Below are 25,412 nucleotides of genomic sequence, written 5' to 3' on the forward strand. Positions count from 1 at the left end.
TTATTTTGCCTTTACTTAAAGTTCAATTTTCCAATTAAAATATCTTCTTTCATCAAATATTTTTATTACTGTTTACATAAATATCCCACAATTTAATTTACCAATGATTTTTCAATAATCCGCACTTTTAGGGAAGAGCAAAGCACACAAGTGATAATGAACGCGTACTAATATTTCAAATGTGGAAAAATGGTTCAACAATGAATAAAATTGCAAAATAGTTAAATGTTTCTCGGAAACGCGTTCAGAACGCAATTAAAAAAGCGAAACAAACTAAGCCAACACCTGAAAATCGAGGAAGGCCCCGAAAAACTTCTGCGCGCTTGGACCGAGAAATTACATTAAAAGTTAAAAAGGATCCTTTCTTGAGTGCGCCACCCTTGAAAGAGATGGTATCCAGTCAATATAATATCAAATTATCAGCATCAACTGTAAAAAGAAGATTATGTGATGCAAAACTCAATGGTCGCATTGCTAAGAAAAAACTACATGTATCTAAACGAAATATCGAAAAAAGATTAACTTTTGCTAAAAGCCACAGAGATAGAGATGATAAATGGTGGCGTAATGTGCTGTGGTCCGATGAATCAAAGTTTAATAGGTTCTCTTCGGATGGAAAAGTGTATGTGCGACGACCACCGAATCAAGAAAACAATCCCAAGTGCACTTTAAAAACTGTGAAACATGGTGGCGGCAATGTTATTGTCTGGGGATGTTTCTCCTGGTACGGCGTTGGCCCATTATTTCGAATCAATGGCATTATGAATGCAGAAATGTATAAACACATTCTTAAAGATGTTATGTTACCATATGCCAGAAGTGATATGCCTTTGATATGGAAATTTATGCACGACAACGATCCAAAACATACCGCTAAAATAATAAAAAAGTTTATTAGAGTACAAGACTATTGAGAAGGAAAAAATTTCCATTTTGGAATGGCCACCGCAGAGTCCGGATCTAAATCCGATAGAAAATCTGTGGAATACAATTGACAAAAGAATCGATCGTTCGAAAGCTACAAATCTTGACAATTTTTGGGAGGAAATCCAAAAAGCTTGGTACTCAATTTCTGAAGCAGAGTGTAGATGTTTGGTAAGCTCTATGGGTAGAAGATGTGAAGCTGTTTTGAAAAACAAAGGATTTCCTACAAAGTATTGAAGCACCAAAAGCAAAAAAATATTTTTGTTAATTAGTTAAACTTAATAAACAGGTGAACTTATTAGGTGGCTCTATTATTTTGGCCTAATTAATAAGAAGCAAAAAATTTGCATTACAATTATTTTATTTTGTTCGCGTCAGTAGTGATAAAATGTGATTAAATTCTGGTCAACAGTCATTAATTATAATATGTAAAATTGTTTATTCTATAATAACAATATATTTTGCCTTAAAATTTAAAGTTATTTCCCCAACATTGCACTGGCTCTATTATTTTGAGCGTCACTGTATATGTATACAGGGTGATTCAGAACGACACATGTGACCCTGTAAAGACGTGTTCTTGAATAAATTTTGAGACGATTTTTCCTGTACGATAATTTTATCCAACGCTTACTTTTCGAATAATAAGAGAATAAAATTAGCGAATCACGGGCCGTGTACACATAGTAGACAAAGACGCCCAGATAACATTTTTTGCTGGCAAGTTTTGCGCGCGATGTGCACGCAAACTTTGTAACAGATTTGCATGCGTTTTGTTCGTAGAACGTGTTACATCGTGTATATTGCTTACAAGTGGCTAGCTCATGTATTGTCCCATGTACTGGCAAATTACATGCAGATGGCTAACATATTGCTAGTTGTTTGCTCCCCAGATAACATTTTTTGCGCGCAAAGTTTGCGCGTCTTATGCATGTGAACTGTGCACGCGGTTTGCGTGAGTTTTGCCCGCAAGTTGAAATTCTGTAATTTCAGATTGAAATGGATTTAACAAGTGAGTGCTAACGCCATCGCTTGGCAGCCACGCCGCAGAAGATTTTCTCGTGAGTTGAGTGCGGCCACAGGCGTTATATCTAGGCGCAACCGCCGCCAACTCGTTAGTTCATACTTTTGTGACACTTTTAGGAGCTGCTTTTTGTAACCTTGAAATGAATATTCGCTCTCATTCTTTTCAAACATAGCGTGTGTGTGAAACGCTGTTCCACATAAAATTTTATATTTTTACATGTAAATAACAGTTTGTATTGTTATTTAATCTTGCACATAAATTAAATGTTAATTTAAATTTAATCTTTTTTTAAATTTTTGTTAACGAAAAGAATACAAGAAATATTTTTTTTTGTAAACTAAACATTTATTACGTTTACATTAATGTATTCTGTTTTAATAAATCTATCTGGATTTGGATCTTATTTTTCAATCGGTCTTAATACCGTATTTTCGGTGCAGAAATTCCGATCGATTCAGATTAACTTTTTTTAAATCGGTTTTAATAGTACATTTTCGGCAGGGTATAGCTTATTAAGATCGTACGCAAAGTGTGCTAGCGTTTTGCGTGCATATCGCTTATTGAGATCGCGCGCAAAGTGTGCTAGCGTTTTGCGTGCATATCGCTTATTGAAATTGCGCACAAAGTGTGCTAGTGTTTTGCTAGCGCTATGACGACGCAGTTGGATAAGGTTTTGCTTGCGTTGTAGGAATCCCTTTTGGGCGTGATTTGCTGAACGTTTACCCGCAAAATGTTTTCTGTGCGGCGTAACCCAGAAAACATTTTGCGGGTAAACGTCTAGCAACTTTACGAAGTAATTTCACTTGTACCGAATTAACGGGATTTCTCAATCCTAACGTCACGCGTAAATATTTCTGAAAATTTAAATGTTTTATTTTTTATACGCCACACAGCACAAACTTTTTAGGGACTTTTATAGGACATCCAAAGGATATATTTTAAATAAAACATGCTGTAGAAAATAAAATAACAATTTGACGTCCGATGTATGTCATGAAGAATTCCGTTTAGCTTATTAAAAGATTGGACGTTTAAAATACGTTCCAAGGTCATTGTATAATGAGCGTTCTATAATAAGAACATATATGCAAATATGTTTGGGCTGTCCAAAAGACATCGTCACATTTTTAACTCGTTAAAATTTAATTTATGAAAATTTTAATTTTATAAAATAATATTGGATGAGTTTATTTTACGTATTTGGTCTACGGATATCTGCTCGATAAAAGTTCTTGAATGTCATGTTTCATTGTTATATAATAAATGTCTGAAGGACTATCCAAAGGACATCTCGTATGTACATGACACAATACACAAGCAAGAAAAAAATATTTAAAAAATGTTTTTAAAATCATTTAAAAAACGTTTTCAAAAACGTTAAAAATAATGAGTATACTCCCCTTTTTTTCATTTAAAAAAAAGGTTTATTTTAACTTAAAAAAAAGTTTTTTAAATGTTATAAAAACATTTTTTAAAGATTTGAAGAAAATATTTGTTAAACGGAAAAGAAATGTTTTTTCAAAGTTTACAGAAAATGTTTTTTAAATGTTATAATAATCAGGAAAAAAATTTTTTAATGTTTTTAAAATCACTTAAAAATCATTTTTAAAAACGTTAAGATAATGGGTACAATTCCCCTTTTTTAGAAAAGAATGAGAACGAATATTCGTCTCGAGGTTACAACAAGCAACGATTTTCCTATAATTCTTACTGAAGTGTGAGCTAGTGAGTTGGCCGTGGTAGCGCATAGATATAACTCCGCGAGAAAATCTCCAGTGGCGTGGTCACTTAGCGGTAATGCCAGTACTCACTTGTTCGCGAATAAATATTTACATAATATTAAATAAACATTAAAAAAATATTTTGTAAAATTGTTTTTTCAAATAAATTATTAATGACAAATAAATAATTATAAAACGTTTCATGAACGTTTAAAAAATGTTAACTGAAAGCATTTTCTAAAATGATTAATTCATAAAAAATAAATGTTTAAATGATATTAAATAAATTTTTAAAAAACGTTTCTAAGATAATATTATTTTTAATAAATCTTCAATAAAAAAAGTGTTAAATAAATGTTAAATAAATATTTTATTCCCAAAATAAGTTCAGAAAATAAATATTAATAAAAAATAAACATTTAAAAAACATTTAAAAAATATTGTCTGCTGCTTGGGTACGTGATATAGCCGATAGATTGCAAAATTGCATTTCTTGTTAATCTGTATATCCATATCCATATAAATGATAAAAAGCACAATATTATGAGATTTTTCAGTCTTGTTTTAATAAGAATGTTCTAAAATATAAGGACTTCTTGAAGTCAAATTCTTAAAATTAGGCTTCAAGGTGAAAATAAATAACACATTTTTTTTATAATAAAATTTATTTTTATTATACTTAATTAAAAGTTAACTTCAAAAATTTGATATTGTTGAGACTTATTGTCAGTAAAAAAATTTTTTATATATGTACAGGGTACGCATTATAACAAAAACAATAGAAATGGTAGTGAAAATGGAAATGGTACACACAATGGAAATGGTACAATTTTTAATTTACATGTTGATCTATTCACATGTTGACCTATTAATTCTTTATCTAAGTTGAAATCATGTCTTTTAACACAAAAATATACATATTACTTAGCACTACAAAACGTTTGATATTATAACAAAATTACCTTTCAAAAAAAAAGGCGCTAAGTGTATCCGAGATAGCACACAATATTTATGATAAATACATATTAATAAATATTTATCATAAATATTTTCCATAAATGTTATAAAAATATTTTATACATATTTTATGTACATAACGAAAATAATTATAAAAATCTGTGTCCAAAATGTTATTAAAATATTTATAAAATATTTTTATAACATTTATGGAAAATATTTATGATAAAAAAAAATAAACATTTATAATAATTTAAAAATTTTTTCGTATTTAATTTAATTTTTGTATTGTATTAACATATATTTTCTAGTTGCATTCTTATTTATACAAATAATAAAAGTTATTCCAGATGCTATTCCGCAATTATGAAAATAATCAAAAAACTATAATTGTATATGTTTATATAAATAATATGCTTTAATTATACATATTTCATTTTTTCAATAACGTACATTGATCTAATTTACCAGTTATATATATATATATATATATATATATATATATATAGGGTGTCAGGTAACTACCGCCCCTGGTTTCGTGGATTAATAGATCAAGTAAAACTGAGCAGAAAAGTCCTTTACCATTTTTTAATATTTGCCATAGTTAACGAAATAAAAATTAATAAAGTCTGCGAATAAGCGCGTATCAGCGCGCGCAAGGACCGCCCGCCGATCGTCGAGACGTAAGCAGCCGCGGCTGTAGGCGCGGCGCGGTGAGGAGGGAAAAGCAGCAGTAGCTACGCCCCCGAGTTAAAACCGCCCGGCTCGACACGATGCGGTGCCAAGCTATCCTTTCCCTCGCCGCGCGCCCCTTATCGTTGCCTACAATCGGGCCGCAGTGGGCGGTCCTACGGCTCAGACGAGCGACCGCTTGTCTCTCCGCGCGCTCTTATTCGCCTGACCTTAATATTTTATTACTTAAAAATTATTGCAAATATCGCAAAATTAAACTTTTTCATTTATCTCGATCCCTTCTATCTCATCGTGATAATCTTTATACATTGGTCTGGGACACCCTGTATATATGTATCAGCTCAAAGTGTTCACAGGTTATCACGAGGGATCAGTCCGCAGCGATCATAAAGATTAAGCAACGTCCACCGGGGTCGCGACTTGGATGGGTGACCAATTGGAAATTTAAAAAAAAAATTCCTAAGAATAAAATTTTTTGCAAAAATTGTTTTTTTAAATATTACAAAAATATTGTTTTGCTCACGTAGATTCCACTTGGATGATCCACATAAAAAAAATGGGGATTCCACGTATCCGTTTTCATCGGATTACTTCAACGTCGAAACAATTGTTGAAGACTTGTTGACATTTTGGCACCATTTCGATGTCGAATCGACCAAGATGTTGACTTTACTTTGATATCAGTTTTTCGATATCAATTCAACGTTGCATCAATGTTACCTTTCTGATCGGGATGCAAAGTAACAAAAAAACTAAAATTTTTATAGAAGAGTTCACAGAAGAAAAAAAGGGTTTAGAATTAATGAAAAGATAGGGGCGGATCCCGATAGCACACAGGACCGATAGCACGTTACACCACCACTCACAACGGCCGATGTCCCAGAGTTTTTCCATTGGTTGGGTTGTTAGATAAGTCAAAATGATTGGTTGGTAGGCTATCGCACCGTGCGCTAAAAAGTAAAACAGATTTAGATTTAGATAAGGCATTCAAAATTATATTTAACTCCGATATAATTTTGGAGGACCTATCTAAATCTAAATCTGTTTTACTTATTATTTTTTGATTCTTTTATCCTCGCTTCTTTGTCTGTCTCTCTCCTCAATTTATCTATCTTTTTCATTAATTCTAAGCCCTTTTTTTCTTCTGTAAACTCTTCTATAAACATTTCAGATTTTTTGTTACTTTGCACCCCGCTGAGAAAAATAACGTTGATGTGACGTCAAATCGATGTAAAATGTTAATAAAAAGGTGTGTGTGTGTGTGTGTGTGTGTGTGTGTACGCGCGCGCGAGCAAGCGAGCGAGCGAGCGAGTGTGTATGTGTATGTGTATACGCACGCACGCACGCTTTCTTATTGACACAATAAAATTAAACGCATTAATTTAATGCTGATACCAAAGATGGTAATTTCGATTTTTGTTTTGATTTGATCTGATTTAATTTAATTGGATGTAATTTTATGCAAACTAAATTGAGTTGTTTTTATGCTAAATTTTGAGAGATTATAAGCATGCAACATGTAAAACAGAAGGAAAATGTAAATTCCAGAAAAATATTGTAACCGGGAGCTATCCTAAGCTGCAAGACACATGGATTAAAATAAATAATAAAGAAACACGTTAAAGTTTGTAGGAAAAATTTTATATTTTAAATGGTAAATTTGATACATCTCCAGTAAATTTGTAGCAAAATCTTAGAAGAAAAAATAATTGTCGTAGATTACATATCAAAATATGATAAAGACAAAATGTCCTGATATACAATCCTGATAAGTATATAGATAAATTGCAGTACATAAATCTTAAAACTGGAGCAATTATTTGTTAAACAGTTGTACTTCAGTGATATCAACCGGAATAAATAACTTTCTTAAAAAATCTATTTAGACAGAAAAATGCCTAAATGACAAAGAAACAAGATAACAAATCGTTTTCATATACTAAACATTAAAATCATACAAATTGCTATCAGTCATTTTATGAAAAAATAATACTTATAATTACTTATGTACCAGTAGTATTTAAATAGGCCGGCGATCAAATATTATCTTTCCATATACACAAGTCTTATTTAAGTACAATTGATTATACAAATTGGATTCATACACAATTTATCGTGTGTCCTTTTCATTCATCAATAAACGTATTCAGTAAATTCGGCATACAATCTCGGATTATTTTTTCAGGATTGGGAAGTAACGCGTTATTCTTATAACACCGTTATCATTACTATCACTTTTTTGTCAACAATTGTTATTTTTTTCAATCTGTAACGGTAATGGTAATGTCGTTATATTTTTACAATAAAGGCAACGAATTCGTTACTTTCATCGTTACGTTACATATGTACAATATATGCATACGGATTACATTGAGATTAATCAAAACCACATAAATTTTATTCTTATTGATTAAATAGTTATATAGTCAATTAAATGTCATTCTAAAGACAAGGTCATCAAAATTTCGTGAAAAAATAATGAAAAAAGTAACGAATTGTTACTTTCTAAATAACGAGTCACACAAAACGATTAATCTAAAAGGCGTCCCCAAGAACATCCTAAACGCGTTCCATGAACATTTCTAAATCTGTGCTGTGTGGGGATAACGGTAATGCATTACTTTACAAAATAATGTTCCCAACTTTGTAGTTTTTAGTGCTGTGTTAATCTTGTCAGAAAGTTCAATACTATTCGTTTTTGCTAAGACTTAATCATATGATATAAGTGTAGCAAAATGCTAAAAAAGGATTACAAATTTTATTTTATTACGACATAGAAATAAATATAAAAAAGAAGTAAAAAATAATTTTTTATTTCTTTTTGCTATTGTAGATAGTAATTTATATCTGTAATTATGCAGTAATAGAGACCACTTTCCAATGACATTAACCTTGACATATGTTGTCAAGGTCATGACCCTGAGTAACCTTCAACAAGTTTTAGCCGTCGCTCGCCCTTCATTAAAAAGTTATAATCTTAAAAAGTTTGTGAAAATTATAATGAATTTTCGACTTTCCACGCTGGACGAGACCTGTTATTGTTTTATATGCGTACAGAGAACGCGTGAGCGGGGGTGGGGCTCCGTCCCTCCCCCTGCCCCGTATTTTTTCTAACCTAACCTATTTTAGTTTTCTAACCCAATCCATAATTTCAAATCTAATATCATTACAACTCAAATTACAATTAAAATAGGGTTAGGTTAGGTTAGGTTAGAAAAAATACCGAGAAAGAGTGCAGGAGGAGAGGCGGAACCTCTCCCCCGCCCACGCGTTCTCTGTACATTTTTATGTGTATATGTGAGTATATGTGTAGTTATTAATTTTAACCAATTTTCACAAATTTTTTACGATTATAACTTTTTAACAAAGGACGAGCGACGGTTAAAATTTGTTGAAAGTTACTCAGAGTCATGACCTTGACAATATATGTCAAGGTCAAAGTCATTGGAAGGTGGTCCCTATTACTGCAAAATTACCTTTATATATTTGAAAATTGGCAGTACTTTCTGACAAATGTAAAATATAAAATATATAAAAATTTAGCACAAAAACTATTCTGACTTATATCAATTAATTTACAAGTCAATAGCAAAATTAATGCTATCGTTATATATATTCCCAGTAAACAAAAATGGATTTAATTGGATTGAAAATTTGTAATCCATTTTAGTTCCATTTTAATTTAAATACATTTTGGATTAAAGAATAGCAATTACATAATTTCAATACTATATTATAGATTACAATAGATTATGTGATCCTCGAAAACTTCTTTTGGATTAAAAAAATAGGAATTACTTCATTTCATTCCCCTTTCATTGATTGCATAGCCTGCAACTTTTTTTAAATTAAAGAATAAGAATCATAACAATAAATTCAAAAAATAAAAAATTTGAATTTGGCAATGAGCACACAAATCTTTTTCAATCCATTTCTATTTACTGGATTATAATATCATCTATTCAAACAATTGTTATAAGATCGGTATTATAACTAATTGTAATTATTATAACTAAAATAAATTTTAATTTTGAAAAGTGACTTTTTTATATCAAGCATAAATCAAGTACTTTGTACAATTTTAAGACTATATTGGCCTAGTAAACGGAAATGGATTGAAAATTTGTAATCCATTTTAATTCTTTTGAATACATTTTGGATTAAAAGACAGTAATTAAGTTATTTCAATCCTGTGTCATGGATTAAAATGGATTATATGACCCGTAAAAACTCCTTTTAGATTTTAAAAAAAAATTATTTTGTTTCAATCACGTTTGATGAATTAAAAGGAATTCAAGGAATTCTTAAACTTTAATTGGATAGAAATGGATTTGTGTGATCATTGTCGCGAATTCAAATTCTTAATTTTTTAAATCCATTTCTTTCCATTTCAAATATTTTGAATCCATTTCCGTTTGCTGGAAGTTACAGATAAAAATGGTAAGTTAATAAAATTTAGTTAGAAGATACAGGGTGTGCCAAAATGGTTGGACAGTTTTCTATTTTTAAATATGCCATTCCTTTATAATATATGCATGTAAATATATATGCTTAATTTGTAAGTTAGGGTACAAAGTTATTGATACTTTTTAATGTTAATAATAGTAATGGTCCGCAGAGGAACGAGCGTTTACAGTTGAAGCATTTTTTTCATTCTATCATTACTACTCAACATGCATTTCGCAAAAAAATACAATATTATTCCTTCAAAACCCCTACACTGAAGCACAATAAAAGAGATGGATTAAAAAATTTCGGGAAAAAGCTTGTAAAACTAACAAACGTTCCTTTGATCAGTCGAAGACTGCAAGAACGCCCGAAAATATTGAACGTGTTCGTGCAACTATATTATATACATGGACATGATCGAAACGTTTCTTATTCTCATCCTATGACAAAAAAGAAAGTTAACTCGTACATGGCTTCAACAGGTGCAACGTGCCATACTGCAAGGAAATACACTCGACGTTCTACGCAAAGCGTTCAGCACAAAACTTATCTTCCGCAGTACCAATTTCAACTGGCCATCTCAATTTCAATTGGTCAGATTAATGGTCCCTGATTTCTTCCTGTAGAGTTATTTAAAATCACTAATTTACACGATGAAACTACGATATCAATAACCTGAAGCGTCGAATTAAACAAGAAACGGCTGCAATATCAAAATCTATCTTGAAAAAAGTGTTCGTCAAGCGACTTCGCGAATGCGTTGCTGTTAATGGGCGCTATTTAAATAAAGTTTTATTTAATCATAATGCCTCATTGAATAAACTTTCAATTGAGCTAAAATATGTATCTCTATTTTTATTTTAATCGGCGTAAATAAGAAAACTGTTTTGCGTTTATTTTGAGACACCTTATATATTTTACGCATCTGAATATATAGGGTAATTCAGAACGACCCATGTATCCCTGTAAATACGTGCTTTTGGATAAATTTTGAGACGATTTTTCCTGTACAAAAATTTTGTCGAATGCTTACTTTTTGAATAATAAGACGATAAACTTAGCGAATCACGGGCCGTGTACACATGGTAGACAAAAGCGGCGCAACTCACCGTTTGACGCGGATGCTTACCCATGTCGGACGGTGAGTTGCGCCGCCTTTGTCTACAATGTGTACACGACCCGTGATTCGCTAACTTTATCCTCTTATTATTCAAAAAGTAAGCGTTGGATAAAATTTTCGTACAAGAAAAATCGTCTCAGAATTTATCCCAGAACACGTCTTTACAGGGACACATGGGGCGTTCTGAATCACCCTGTATGTCACTTTCAAAATAATTCAATTCTTTATCTGTAATCTAGGTTTTTTTGGCACAAGCAAAATTTCTCTCTCAAATTTTTTCGGAATAAGGAAATTCATTATTAAATAAAAATTTTTATTATAAATAACGATTTGAGTTAAAAAAACTATTTAATAATGTAATAAAGATGTTAAAAAGTAAACCCCGAATTTTTTCATATTTTTTCAAAAAAACAGTAAAAAACTTAGACTGGGCAAAAAAGATTGTAAACAAAGAGATTAAAACTATGATTGCAGACAGAAAATTAAATTTTTTTTACATATATGTAATAGTTATTATAATTACTAATACTATGATTTCTTATGGAGACTCGCAAAAAACTGCGACATATCAAATTTAATCACTAAAAAATTGATTTAAAAAGTTCTTACAAAGATATTAATTTAAAAATTAAGCTGTTGTAAGGTTTCAAAAGTAAATAAGCTTTGAAACATGTGATATGCAGTAAGCATTGAAACTTCGCATTAAATTGCAGATTAACATGTAATTGTGCAGTCAAGTCCATTTTCAACGGCACAACGAAGATTGTGTTCCGATATATACTGCCAGTAATAAAAATATAGTTTACGTTACGTATTATAGATTTTCAATACTGGCATTGAATTTCGAAACGCTGCCTGAATATGCATACAGTATGTAAAATCTTATTTACAATTATTAATAACATTTCATTAGTTTAATTTTACGTAATTAAAGCGATACTGGTGTCGTCTGTACACGAATATTTTTATTTTCAACAGATCTTTTCACTGAAGACACGAATCGAAAAATTCTCTTGCAGAATTAAACTATAGACAATAACAAAAGCAGCCGACAATTTTATATAAAAAATAAAATAAAATTATAAAAATATAGTTCGTTAGTCAACATTTGCTGCGCATAAAAATTTGAGACTTTGTACGTATAAAAGAAGCATAACGCGGACTCGAAATTACAACAAAAAAAACAATGCTTTTAGAATAAACTTAGAAACTTTAATATAAGAGAAATAATGATTTGAAAATTTAATATGTAAGTTTGTATGCGAAATCGGCAAAAAGTAAAACAGAATAGTAATTATATAACGTATATAGTTGAGAAATCTTGCATTAGATAGAGTTGAAATCAAAGACAAGAATGGATAATGTATTTATAAGTGCGCTTGACAAAGAGTGCTAGCTTGCTCGCCTTAGCATTGTTCCTCTTATTTTTTCGCCCCGCGTGCGATCACGTGCCGATCGACTCTCTGTCGAAGAAAAATCTGTAATTCTGACGTTGAGTGAGTTCGACCGACACCCTTACATCGCATTAAAACCAATAATGATATCATGAAATTCAAGTACGTGCTAAAATTTCAAAAACTATTATATTCTCCATAATAAATCATTTTTTGCTGAGGTTGTATAGACAATACACCTTTAAATAAAATTTACCTGATATAAATGGCAATATAAGTAAACAGTAAAGTTGAAGTTTTATTATTTCTTACAATTCTTTTAGCGTTGATACTGTAAAGACTTCCACAAAACATATGCAATACTGCATCAGATCGGTGTACGGTATACTGTATCGATAACAAAATTCCTCCACAAAGAAACGTTCAAAAGTATAGGAAGCGACTAAACTAATGACATTATAATTACCATTTTTTAAGCCGAGTATCGTTATCGCCAATATCTGCAATACAACAGCAATATCAGTCAAAAAACGCAGTTTCCTGATTTGACTTTCCCTTTGCGTTATCGCAAGTGAAAAGAATACCGGTACTGTACCAAGAAACAGTAACAACATACGAATATTTTCATCTATCTGATATGCACTTAATATACCAGACGTCAATAATGCTAAAGGAACAATTTCAATGACATTGGAAAACCAATCATAAAAAATTCGGAAGTATCTTGCTGTGCGTGTTGATGATGAAGTAAATGGAACTCCTGAAACATTAAAATATTAAATAAAATACATAAATAAGAAAGAGACACATATATGTATGTATATATATGTATATTACATATATATTTATACATATAATTTTATATGTATAATTACAGCAGTAACAAGTAGTGCTCATCAAAACTTATATTATGTACAAAAATCTAATATTGTGGTGGATGTGTATTAAAACATTCCTACAAATGTGCGCAAGGATAAAGCTTCCAAATTGCTAATGTATATAATGTAATGTGCAAATAATTCAAATTCGAATCGCAGGATATTTGTTTATGAATCTAAAAGATTCGAATTTGAATAGATCGAGAATTTCAAATCACTCCTAATTCAATTTTGAATCAATCACCTATTTTGATTGTTTCATTTATATCTCCTGCGCGTTTAATCTCGTCAGCGCATACTAATTTTTATGCTTGATTGTTTATCGACTCGACTGAGACACTTTTTGTATGCAGCTAGAGTAACAATAATCGCAAGTTCAAAGAAATGTTATTAGTATCTATATAGGAAGTATACGTGAAATTTTTAAACGCAATTTTTTCAAAACTACATTTTCTTATCAATACACAAAAACTACTAAGAAAATAGAAAGCACCATAGGACCAATCATAAAACAATCGAAATTGTTATGAGACGCGTGGAGCTGTCATGGTGTAACATGCTAGGAGTGAGAATCAGGGATCCCGAGTTCCAATTTCGCAGTCAGCTTCATTTAATTTTTCTCCTACGAAGACTTCAGGATGGTGTCTACAGATTTTTCGAGGCAACAAAAGAGAGAAAATATTGATCTATTGCACGAAATCATACGTGGTGCTCTGGAGGAAGTACACACTCAAAGTAGCTTATTGTGAGTGCGACAATCTCCGGATTCCTGCGATCTGGGTAAGGTGTACAGTCGGAATAAGAGAAGTTTCGATGCGTGCAGTCTAAAAGGAATGGGAAATACGGTGGCGTATACCGATTATTAGAGAGTTGAAGGTGAATGGCTTCGATGTCTGTGGACGTAGCACTGTGGACGTAGCATTCGAAGTGTGATGTCTAAAATAGCCGAGTTGTAAGAAAATAAAAAAATCCAATAAGACAAATTTTAAAACAATCAAAATTGTTATGAGACGTGTGGAGCAGTCGTGGTGTAATATACTAAGTGCTAGGAGTGAGAATCAGGGATCCTAAGTTCAAATCTCGCAATTAGCTCCATTAATTTTTCCTAATTCCTACACTACTAAATTGAATGACTTAAAATTTTTACACGATATACATGTAATTTCCGTTCCTACTTAGAAAAAAATTGTAATTATTTTAATTATTTTTTAGTTATTTTGAACATAATTAAAAATTTAAAATACTTAATCTTTGATACTTTATGGTAAAGTCTATTTTTCCAAATTTGGCTTTATTGTCTTCATTGTGAACAAATCTGCATCCTTGTATTTTAAAACATTTTTTTCTTTGGAGTAATGAAAGAAAACGTCAATAGTTCAAATATTATTTTTTAACAGAAAGCTACTTCTTCTATAATAATTATAAATTGGTCGAATTTAATATATACAGAGTAAATCATAATGGTTGTTCCAACGTTTTACCATAAGAGATGACTTACTGACTGCAACTGTAAAGTTGAAGTCTTATGGACTGATGTTATCCGCGTAACGCGTAACCAATAAATTGTTTAAAACAGGTACAATAAAAAACATAAAACACCTATGATCGATTACGCGATATACGAAAAATATCAATCCATGGGACTTCAGCCTTACAGTTGCAGTCAATAAGTTATCTCTTATGGTAAAACGTTAGGACAACCATTATGATTCACCCTGTATACTTATACTTTTAAATAGAGAAATAAACCACGTTAATTTGAAGTCAATTGTTTCTTAGAAAAATAATTTTAAAAATAGACTTGAAAATAGCCTAGCAATTGTTTCCCTTTTAATCATAATTATGTTATTATTGATTTTCGCCTTTATCATCTAGCATTATTCCTTGAATTTTTTCTGTTGCAGAACATGTACTGATATTCCCTCTAAAGTTATTTATCTTCAAAACAATTAAAAAAAAATCTTCAAAGTAAATTTAAATCAACGTATTCTATGGTTTAATATATTCTTGTGACAGTTTTTTACGTGTTTCAATGGTAGCAAATAATTTACATGAATTACCATAAATCTTTAACAATGACAAATGCAGAAAAATATCTTTCTCTCCCATTCCTGACACAATAATTAAATACTGTGTATGTGGCTATGTATTATTTTGTATTAATTACTCTTCATTCTGACCCCTCCCCCCAATTTTATGACTTGGAATCTTGGGTAGTCCATACCTATAAATTATTGCATTTTAAACAAAGAAGATACCAATTGAAAGAAAAAAATTATCAAAAGATGTGTTAAGTACAAAATTAAAAGCAAAATACTTTATAAAATCGAAATTGGAAAAATAGCAACGCAGTAATAGCAGAGTATTAAAAAAGGATTGCATATTAACATTTATCAAAACAAGGAAAAATGCAACAGTAAAATACAATACTATACATCCTAAAATTAACCTGTCTACATGTATCGAGTGACTCACCGCATTTCTTTTTTTTTTCTTAATATTACAGCTCATGATGGAATCATACTACAACCGCATTCTGATGTACACTGAGAATCTACAATATACATTACATAAACTATAGATTTTTCAGTATTGGCAGTGCATATCGGAACACAGTCTATAAACCGGGATAAACAATGGTCTGTATTCCCTCTTTAAAAAGTTTTGTGCTTACAATTAGAGAATAGGTTTGATACATTACTAACCTCAATACGAAAATGACCTTGAATCAGGACGTTTCAAAACACTATCTTTGGGGAACACATAATCCTATCATATAGAAATAAGTACTTTTTTATACTTATAAACTTTTTCGCAACAATTCTTTATAGTTTTTTAGAGCAGAAAAAGTTCACATATTTAGAGAGTTATTATTAAATTAATTTTAAATTTAATATCATATTACTAATTCTTGTTCAACTTAGAATTGTATTTTAGAACCGAAAAGTTATTCGGCGCGCAGTTTTGTGAATTTGAAAAGGTGTATAAATAAGTGATATAAATATCAGCATTAAGATCCAGCTATAAGGCTTAATCTTTTCCTTTAATTTGTATACCTGTTAAAAGTTATACGATTTTTATTCACAGAGTTATTCAACATTAAAACAAAAAAAACATTTTTGATTCAATGTTGAATAACTCAGTGAAAAAAAAATCATAAAACGCTCAACAAGTACGCAAATTAAAAGTAAAAATTTACACTTTTAAATGCTGTAAACCGCATTTACGTGCAATTTTTATTTCACGCCGTGGAGCTTTGCAAAGTTTGTAAAAAATTTCGAGATATAACGCGTTCCCATTTAAATCCGTATAGCTTCATAAACAATCAGTAAATCGTTTAATGAATTATCAATTTCGAAACTAGAGATTTCAAGCTTTAAAATGCTTTTTTAAATATTTTTTTTGATCATTTTTGACAAAGTTACACTCTCTTGCATTTTGCCTATTTTTAAGAGTCAGAATGATGCTTTAATTTTGCTGTCGAGTGTATAATGCCTGAGAAAATTCCTGGTAAAAGTTTTCAATTTTATAGTTTTGAGATAATTTTTGTATTGCACTACTGTTGATCTAAATTGCGTTTCAATATATGTATATTGCCATGTATAGTACTAAAAATAATTCACATTACGTATCTATAGATTTTCAGTACTAGCAATAAATTTTTTAATTCTTGAAAAAAATCTGTTAAGATAAATGGTAACTTGGAGACTGAGGCTAAAGACAATACTTCATTCTCGTAATTCGCATTATCTTAGATAATTTGAAAAAGATAATATTTTTTAAATCTAAGATAAAGATAATGTACACTATAATAATCTAGATAAAGATAAGACAAAGCTATTTCTTTATCTAGATAATTATCTAAATAATTTTATACAGATAACAGCAAATACTGTAAATAATATTCAAAAATGTTTCTCGTAATTAATTTTAAGTTTCGAAACATTATTTTAATAATAAATTGTATCGTTAATAAGTATATTTAACATGTAAATACAATATAATACTAATTTATATCCATTTGTATAATAAAGAAAATGACGTGGCTATCCATTTATATTTTATACCTTAAGACGAGGAGTGATGACCGAACTCGATGTCGGGATTACAGATTTTTCTTAGACGGAGAATCGATCGGCACGTGATCGCATGCGAGGTGAAGAAATGAGAAAAACAATGCTAAGATTAGACGAGCAAGTCAGCGCTCTTTGTCAGGCGCACTTATAAATACATTATTTGTTCTTGTCTTCGATTTTAACGCCATCTAATGCAAAATCTCTCAACTATCACGTTATATAATTGCTCTGTTTTACGTTTCACGCCGATTTCACATGCAAATGTATATATGAAATTTTCAAATCATTTTTCTTACACTATAGCTTCTAGACTCATTCTAAAAGCACAGTGTTGTTCTTTATTGTAATTTCGAGTCCGCGACATGCTTATATTATACGTACAAAGTCTCAAAAAAGAATATTAAACAGAAGCCATTTTTGGACCTACAACCGACCCCTAAGTTATTTATTAGAAACTATTTATGAGACCTTCTAATAGCACAAAATGATTATTAATTGTCCTCCAGACTCACTAAAAATCGAAATTTATAATTGATGCTGAAGTAGACATATTAGTGTTTTTTAAGCATTATACTATTGAAATAAAATTAATTGCGTATTTATATACTCAAAAAGGTTAATAGTAAATGTAGAGAGCATGAGATTTTGGTTTGCATAATGTACAGAGTCTCCAAAAATTCCTGGATCCTTTAAATAATAGGGGAATTTGAGGAGTTACGAGCCAGCACTCAAAGTCGGCCAAATGTGAAATTTTAACATGTTCCAACTACGGTAAAATGTTTCTCTCCAAACGATCTTACTTTTTGACTAGCACTCGTCGCGTCAACACACAATCTAAGTGTCTCTCCAGATTTTGTTTTCTAATTTTCTTCAAAAAGTTTTTTCGACCATTTGTATTTGTAATCTTACTTATTTTTGCAAGCTGATTGAAAAAATAAATATATTACAAAATTATTACTGGTAAATTACCGTTTCGATGCACAACAGAAATTTTGCACAAACATTCGATGTGTTAATTACTATGCGGCCATTTTGATAACGTAGCATTTGGGGAATTGTAAGCCACCATTTTAGGGGAGTTGCAATTTCATAGTAAATTTAGTAGTTTTCGTGATTTTTTCGTGTTTTAATTGTAGATATTAGTCATCATGCCGCGTCATAAGTATACAAGTGAATCTAGTCAGCCAGCGATCGATATTATCATAATGGCTGCCATCAAAGAGGTGACAATTAATTGAGAAAAAAGCGGTGCGGTCCGTTAATCGAGCATATAACATCGATAGGTGCAAATTGACTCACTACATTTCGAAACTAAACGTAGATCCTTCAACCGCTTCAAATAAAAAATTGGGCAATCTTGTTTCAGAAGAATTCTGCATCATCTGCAAAGGTGTTATGCCGAAGAAATTGAACAAAAACAATTCCATACATTGCAATGAATGCAATCGAGTTGTGCACTTGAAATGTGCCAATTTAAAAACCAGCTATTATACCTGTGTTCACTTCAAATCTGACTAATCAGATTATACGGATTTTATTTTTTTATCAAAATTATCTTAATTTTCTTTTTTCTACAACTTAAATAGAGAATAATCACCAAAATATGTCATTATTTGCCATTTTAAGTCGTGGCCCCAAAAGTTTTGAAAATTCAAAAAATACACTTTTGTCAAGCATATCAAAATTTTACAACCGTTATATCTTTCAATGAACTTTTTAAGTCAGTAGTTGCCTTTCGAGGTGTAATAAAGAATCCAACCTTTCAGATGCGTAAATATCAATTTTTGTGGTAGTTATCGTTCAAAAACAAAACCGGGCTCACAACTCTCCAAACTCCCTACTAGCTTGCAAAAATAAACAATTTTCTTGCAAATGTGATAAGACGACGTGATTTTTATAGATTTTTGCGCGCTGAAGACAAATCCATTGTCGGGATTTGGCTATCACGTTACGTGATTTTAAAAAAAGCGGTGTCAAAAAAATAAAAAAGACGATTTTGAAGAAGGTTTTTATGATGTAGCATCCGTAACAAAATGTTTTTCTAAATTCCGTAGTTATTTCGGACGTAATTTGGAATACTAAATATGAAAACATAAATAAAATTTAGCTATCACATCACAAAACAATCAAGCGAAGCAAGAACAATTATAATGCTTCATTGTTTTTGTGATGTGTAGCAAAATTCTATTAACGTTTTCATATTCAAAAATACGTCCCAAATAACTATTCGTACTCGTGAAATGCGTACAAAACCATTATTTCTTCTTCCAACTATACCTAGAAAACGAAAGATTTCAGCAAAATAAAACAAAATAGATTTTAAAGCTAAAAGTTTATACATTCACGTAGCGTAAATGGAATTTAGTTAAACATTTTGGTGCGGATGCTACAACACCAAGAAGATCTTCAAAATCGTCGTTTTTTACCTTTTTTAGAATTTCTCCCTAACTTCACTATTACCCACTAGTGCAACACTCAGATAGTGTGTTTAAACTCAGTTTGTGTATGTTGTTTAAACTCAGAGTCACGAAACGAGGACGTTGTCAATTCCATTTTTTTTTTAATTTTTTCATTAATATTTATATTTTTTATTAGTTTTTATTTTTCATTATTTTTTATTTTTTTATTGGTTTGTATATTTTATATTATAAAAAAATTTTTTTTATATTTTTTATTGGTTTAATTTTTTTATTATTTAATAGTATTTTTTAATCCAACTATAGTTAGATTTAAAAATACTATTACAAAACTATAGCATCTGTCACGAATTTTAGTCTGATCTTAACACGTTTCTCATATGTTATTATACTATTATTATGTTTAGGTATTTTTTTTAATATTTTTTTTTATTTTATCCTTAATTGGAGTATTTGATATGAGAATAAGAAGTTAAATTAAATTTTAGTTGACATAAAAAAATTGAATTTAGTTCCCCTAAAATCATGCGCCAGATTACTGTGCACCGTCTCAAAGGGGCGGTGTAACGGTGTAAAACGTGAGATAAACACGACAGTATAAAGCAGCTACACTACTTGAGTGTAGTGCAGCGCTTATACGCAACTGGTGCGGTGCAAAGTTACACCAAGCACGCACTCGGTGTGTCTCAAGAAAAAACGCTATTTGATATCATTTTTTTCAAAATCATAACGTAATAGTCAAATTTCGACAACAAATTCATATTTAATACGCAAAAATCTATAAAAATTACGTCGTCTTATTACATTCGCAAGAAACTATTTCGCAGGCTAGTGTTATTTAAAAATTTAAAGGATCCGGGATTTTCAGATACCCTGCATATTATCAAAACCAAAATCTCATGCTTTTTACATTTACTACTAAACTTTTGAGCGCATAAATGCGCAATTAATTTTATTTTAATAGTATAATGCTTAAAAAATTCATATGTCTACTTCAATATCAATCATAAATTCCGATTTTTGATAACTTTCCCTGGGCTTAGGGGACAAATTATTATTTTTTTTCTGCTATTAGAGGGTACCATAAACAGTTTCTGATAAATAACTTAGGTGTCAGTTCTAGGCTAAAAATGGTCTCCGTTTAACATTCTCCTTTCTATGCGCAACAAATTTTGGCTAACAAAACTATATTTTTATAATTTTTTTTGTTTTTTATACCAAATTGTAGCCTGTGGACCTTGTTACCTATCCTGGTGAAAATTTTTTTCATAATTTTTATAAAAATTAGAAGATTTTTCACAAATACTCCGAAAGTCTTACAAGCAAACCTACCCAACTGTTACACTCCGATTTTGATGAGCTTTGAATATGTTGTAGTCTAGGTCAAAATAAGAGACACGTATTTTTTTATAAGGGCCCATACGCACTTTTAGGGGATGAAACACCTCTTTGAAGAAAAAGACTTTTTTTTTTCGAAGCGTATATCGTCGAAACTATAAGAGATAGAAAAAAATGTTCTAATTAAAAGTTAAATGGCATGAAAAGTACTATACAACAGTGATAAAAAAATTTTTTTTTTTAAATTTTTTTTGTACTTTTCCTCATCACCTACCAATTTTTTTCAAAATTTTTATTTCTTTTTATAAGCGGAATAAAGTTTATTTTATTACAAATCCAACGATGTATAACAAAGTTATATTCCGACATTTCCATTTGCCAAAAATAATTAAAAACTTCTCTATACTCATGGTACGCGCACCCGTCCGTGTGCTACGGAAGTGTCCCTTTCCAATTTTGACGAGTTTTTAATATGTTGTAATACACATAAAAATATGGGACACGCATTTTTTATACGCTCATATGACCGTTAAGGGGGTGAAACACGCTGTTGAAAAAAATTGATTGTTTAATTTCTGAGGTAATACTGTCGAAACGGTAAAAGATATAAAAAAAAGTTTCAAATAAAAGTTTTATGGCTTTCTATGTACTTTATAACCGTTCGCTCAGGTTTTTTGAAAATGTCATTTTTCTCAAAATCTTCTTCCCTCCTCTTCTAAATTTTTGAAAAATTAAAAATTTATCTTATATCAAAACTTATAGCCTAACAACAAATTTAAACATGTATGATAAAGTTGTAGCCCAAAGACACATTTTTCAGAAATCAACTAATTAATATAGAAATAGAATAAATAGAAAACAACATATTAAAAACTCGTCAAAATTGGAAAGGGACACTTCCGTAGCACACGGACGGGTGCGCGTACCATGAATATAGAGAAGTTTTTAATTATTTTTGGCAAATGGAAATGTCGGAATATAACTTTCTTATACATCGTTGGATTCGTAATAAAATAAACTTTTTTCCGCTTATAAAAAGAAATAAAAATTTTGAAAAAAATTGGTAGGTGATGAGGAAAAGTATAAAAAAAATTAAAAAAAAAAATTTTTTTATCACTGTTGTATAGTACTTTTCATGCCATTTAACTTTTAATTAGAACATTTTTTTCTGTCTCTTATAGTTTCGACGATATACGCTTCGAAAAAGAAAAGTCTTTTTCTTCAAAGAGGTGTTTCATCCCCTAAAAGTGCGTATGGGCCCTTATAAAAAAATACGTGTCTCTTATTTTGACCTAGACTACAACATATTCAAAGCTCATCAAAATCGGAGTGTAACAGTTGGGTAGGTTTGCTTGTTAGAAAAAGAAGCTATTGTTAAGACTTAGTTTTATTCAGAAAAGGATATATAGTATTATGGAGAAATGTTACATACAATAAAAGAATACAAACGCACAATAGAGAATTTTATTGCTTTAGCGTTTTTGGAACAAGTCAGGGACTATTTGTATTTCGTGTAATTACATCTATTGAGTATTAAATTGTGTATTTTGGTACGTAGAATATGAAAGAAAAAAAATCGTTCATACGACGATTCAACGTTTGGTGTTTCAAATAACCCCGATGTCAACTGTGCACATTATTGCTTATGATCTACCAAAATAACCATCACACAGCAAAAAGTAAACACGAAATGTTTTAAATACATTCAACTGGACGCGACATTCAAAGTTTTTAAAAAGAATTTTATATATCTTACTTAAATTTCGAAGAAATGCTAACTGTCAGAAATTACTTCGACTGTCGCAAAACATTTTTTGCTGCTACTACTTCAATATAACGCCATTGCCAACAAAACTTTGTTAGCAGCATCGTTACATTAGGACGCATTTACAGCATTTAAAATAAATTTTTAACATCTATCCATAAAAAGATATTTCCATTTTCCAAATTGCCCCGTCTTTCGAATAGCCCCGGTCTCTCCTATTTCTGAGATTAAATAATTCTGAGAAACTTTTTCACTAGGATATACTTTAATTCTACAAGATTTTTCAATTTGTGTCTTTAATTAAAGATCTGCTGATTCAAAAATATTCGCGTATACAGATGACTCCAGCATTGCCTTAACTTTGTCAATAATCAATATTTTTAATTAAAAACTTAATTATATTCATTAAATTGTTCTTCAATAGATTCTAGTTTCAAATGAAACTTATGACACGTTTATTATCGAATATTATACATGAAAATGTAGCAAAACTGCATAATGGGTAAAAAAGGAACAGAGGTAATATGACCTATTATAAGAATAAATTTAAAAAATTGGATTTAATTAAAAAACATAGTTTTATTACAAAATAACATATTTATTCAAAATAAAGAGAAAATATTGCAGAATATGTGCAAATGTATATATGTACAAATAAACCTTCCGCATATAAATTACTATACTAAAAATCTATAATGTGTAAAGGAAACTACAGATTAACAGTAAAACTACAATCAACTTATCAAATAACTACTTTTATATAAAAACTTTAAAAAAGACTGTATTAGGCTTGAGATGTTATAAGGGGGCCCATATTAACAAAATTCAATGTTATTGTTTAACTTTGCTCAGCAAAAGTCCTTTGCATAACTCGAAATGTGTACAGCCGAATAAAATGTTAAATAACAAAAAAACACCTAAGTGTACATACATTCGTGTGATATTACGCTTAAGTTTAAAAAAATAAAGTATTTGTAATTAAATATTATAATGTATCTTGAACAATTTTCAAAATGATCGAAAATTAAAACCTTATAACAAATGATGGCTACTGTGTATTGATTTTGTATCGGCTATTGGCGTCATTACATAATGGCAGGCTAATAAACAAATAATATCATAAGTAATTACTAGAATTTATCACCTAAGTGACCATAATAACACAATCCATAATATCATCATTTCCTTGCTTTAAAAACCATTATTTTCAGATTACTGAATAACTCAACTTCTTGAGTTGACACTTGAACTATTTACTTTTTTATTGTTCTTGAAATGTCATCTTTAAAGTATGAAAGTATTGTATAAGTAATTTTTGTTTCAACGTTATAAATTTTTTTATAAAAATGTACATTTCTTTGATCTTATAGGTTTATTAGTTAGAACATTTATATATAATTTTTTTTAAATTAACAATCATACTTTCTATAGATATGTTAAAATGTGTAAGTCACTGAAGAATTTTTTATACTTAAAAAAAGTAATGAAAATTAATTCTAAATGAATAACCCAGTAGGTTAAGCAAAAGATACTTAAAAATAAAGTATAGATAAAGACAATGATCTCTCAAATTGTACGATTTTCCGATACATGCGTGTCTCCACTTTTACGTAATGTTCACAGCAAGCTTGAAAGTTAATACACATCCGGGAGATTTGTATTACTCTATTTGTTAAGATACTATACCATTGTCTCTACTATATGTGTTATATTTTCTTAGGAATAATTTTCTTCAAAGTTGTATAAAAGTTATTGTCAAAATTCTTAATTTTGTTTGATCAAATTTATAATTGCAGTCAATACTAAAAGATCACTGAAAGTAATCTGCACTTTATTGTTATCCGAGATTCTTTAATCATTTTAAGTTGCTTTTTTGTTTGGCTACATAAAAAGTTTCACAACTGTAGCAACAGTACATTTTTGTTATTCTATGCAATTTAAACAGTAAATAATTTAATAGAAGTCTATTCCATATAAAATTCAATATGAGCAGATGTAATTTTCTTATTTTTAGATCATCTCTATCTATCTCCTATAACAATGCTAAATCCCAGACAGCACAGAGTGAGCGAATAGAAATTCATAAAGATTTTATTTTAAATACATACAGAATTATAAAAAATAAATATTTAAAGAATTCTTGGAGAATTAATCGAAATTAGCTCATCTTAAAGTATTCCTCAAAAGTTTATTATAATAAATTATAATAAATACTTTACGACTTAATACTTTGAATAAATAATCTGAGAATTTATGAGGAACTTGAATATCCGAACTCTCATGTAATCATCTTGGAGAATTGCATTTACGTGATCATTCTGTACAGCTTACACCATAAAGGTATCTTCTGTGTCGGGCTTACAGAAAATTAACAACTTCTGTGGATAATTCAAACATGGTGAGAATTCACTCCTGTGAATATTATCAATGCCTCGAACCATCAACAACATTGTTGAAGTACTGAAATTCTGTCTGGGGAAGCTATAGATCCTTCTTTCCCATCATTTACTTTGAGCATCTAGAGTTGGCATAACTCAAATCAAAGCAAGATTTCATCGACAAAATGAAGAAGATAATTGCAAGTTTGTGTACTGTAATCAGTCATACTCATCATGCAATATTTTTTCGCTTTTCTCAACCAGTATGTATTATA

At 30.1% G+C, this 25,412-nt stretch overlaps 1 protein-coding gene across 3 annotated transcripts in view; it reads right to left on the bottom strand.

Annotated features, from left to right (window-relative positions):
- The window catches only part of LOC105204473 (troponin C), a 44,194-nt gene that overhangs the window by 16,191 nt on the left and 2,591 nt on the right, over positions 1-25,412 (bottom strand). For 2 of the 3 annotated variants that reach the window (XM_039452311.1, XM_011173554.3), the window contains exon 3: positions 11,860-13,045. The exons of the other annotated variant lie outside the window; for it this stretch is intronic. In XM_039452311.1, coding sequence (XP_039308245.1) covers positions 12,594-13,045 — 452 coding nt within the window. In that variant the 3' untranslated portion in view covers positions 11,860-12,593. Of the gene's footprint in view, positions 1-11,859; positions 13,046-25,412 lie in introns of those variants that run through there. 3 annotated transcript variants of the gene reach the window in all.

Source organism: Solenopsis invicta, chromosome 8, assembly GCF_016802725.1.
Source record: "Solenopsis invicta isolate M01_SB chromosome 8, UNIL_Sinv_3.0, whole genome shotgun sequence".
Classification (NCBI taxonomy): Eukaryota; Metazoa; Arthropoda; class Insecta; order Hymenoptera; family Formicidae; genus Solenopsis; species Solenopsis invicta.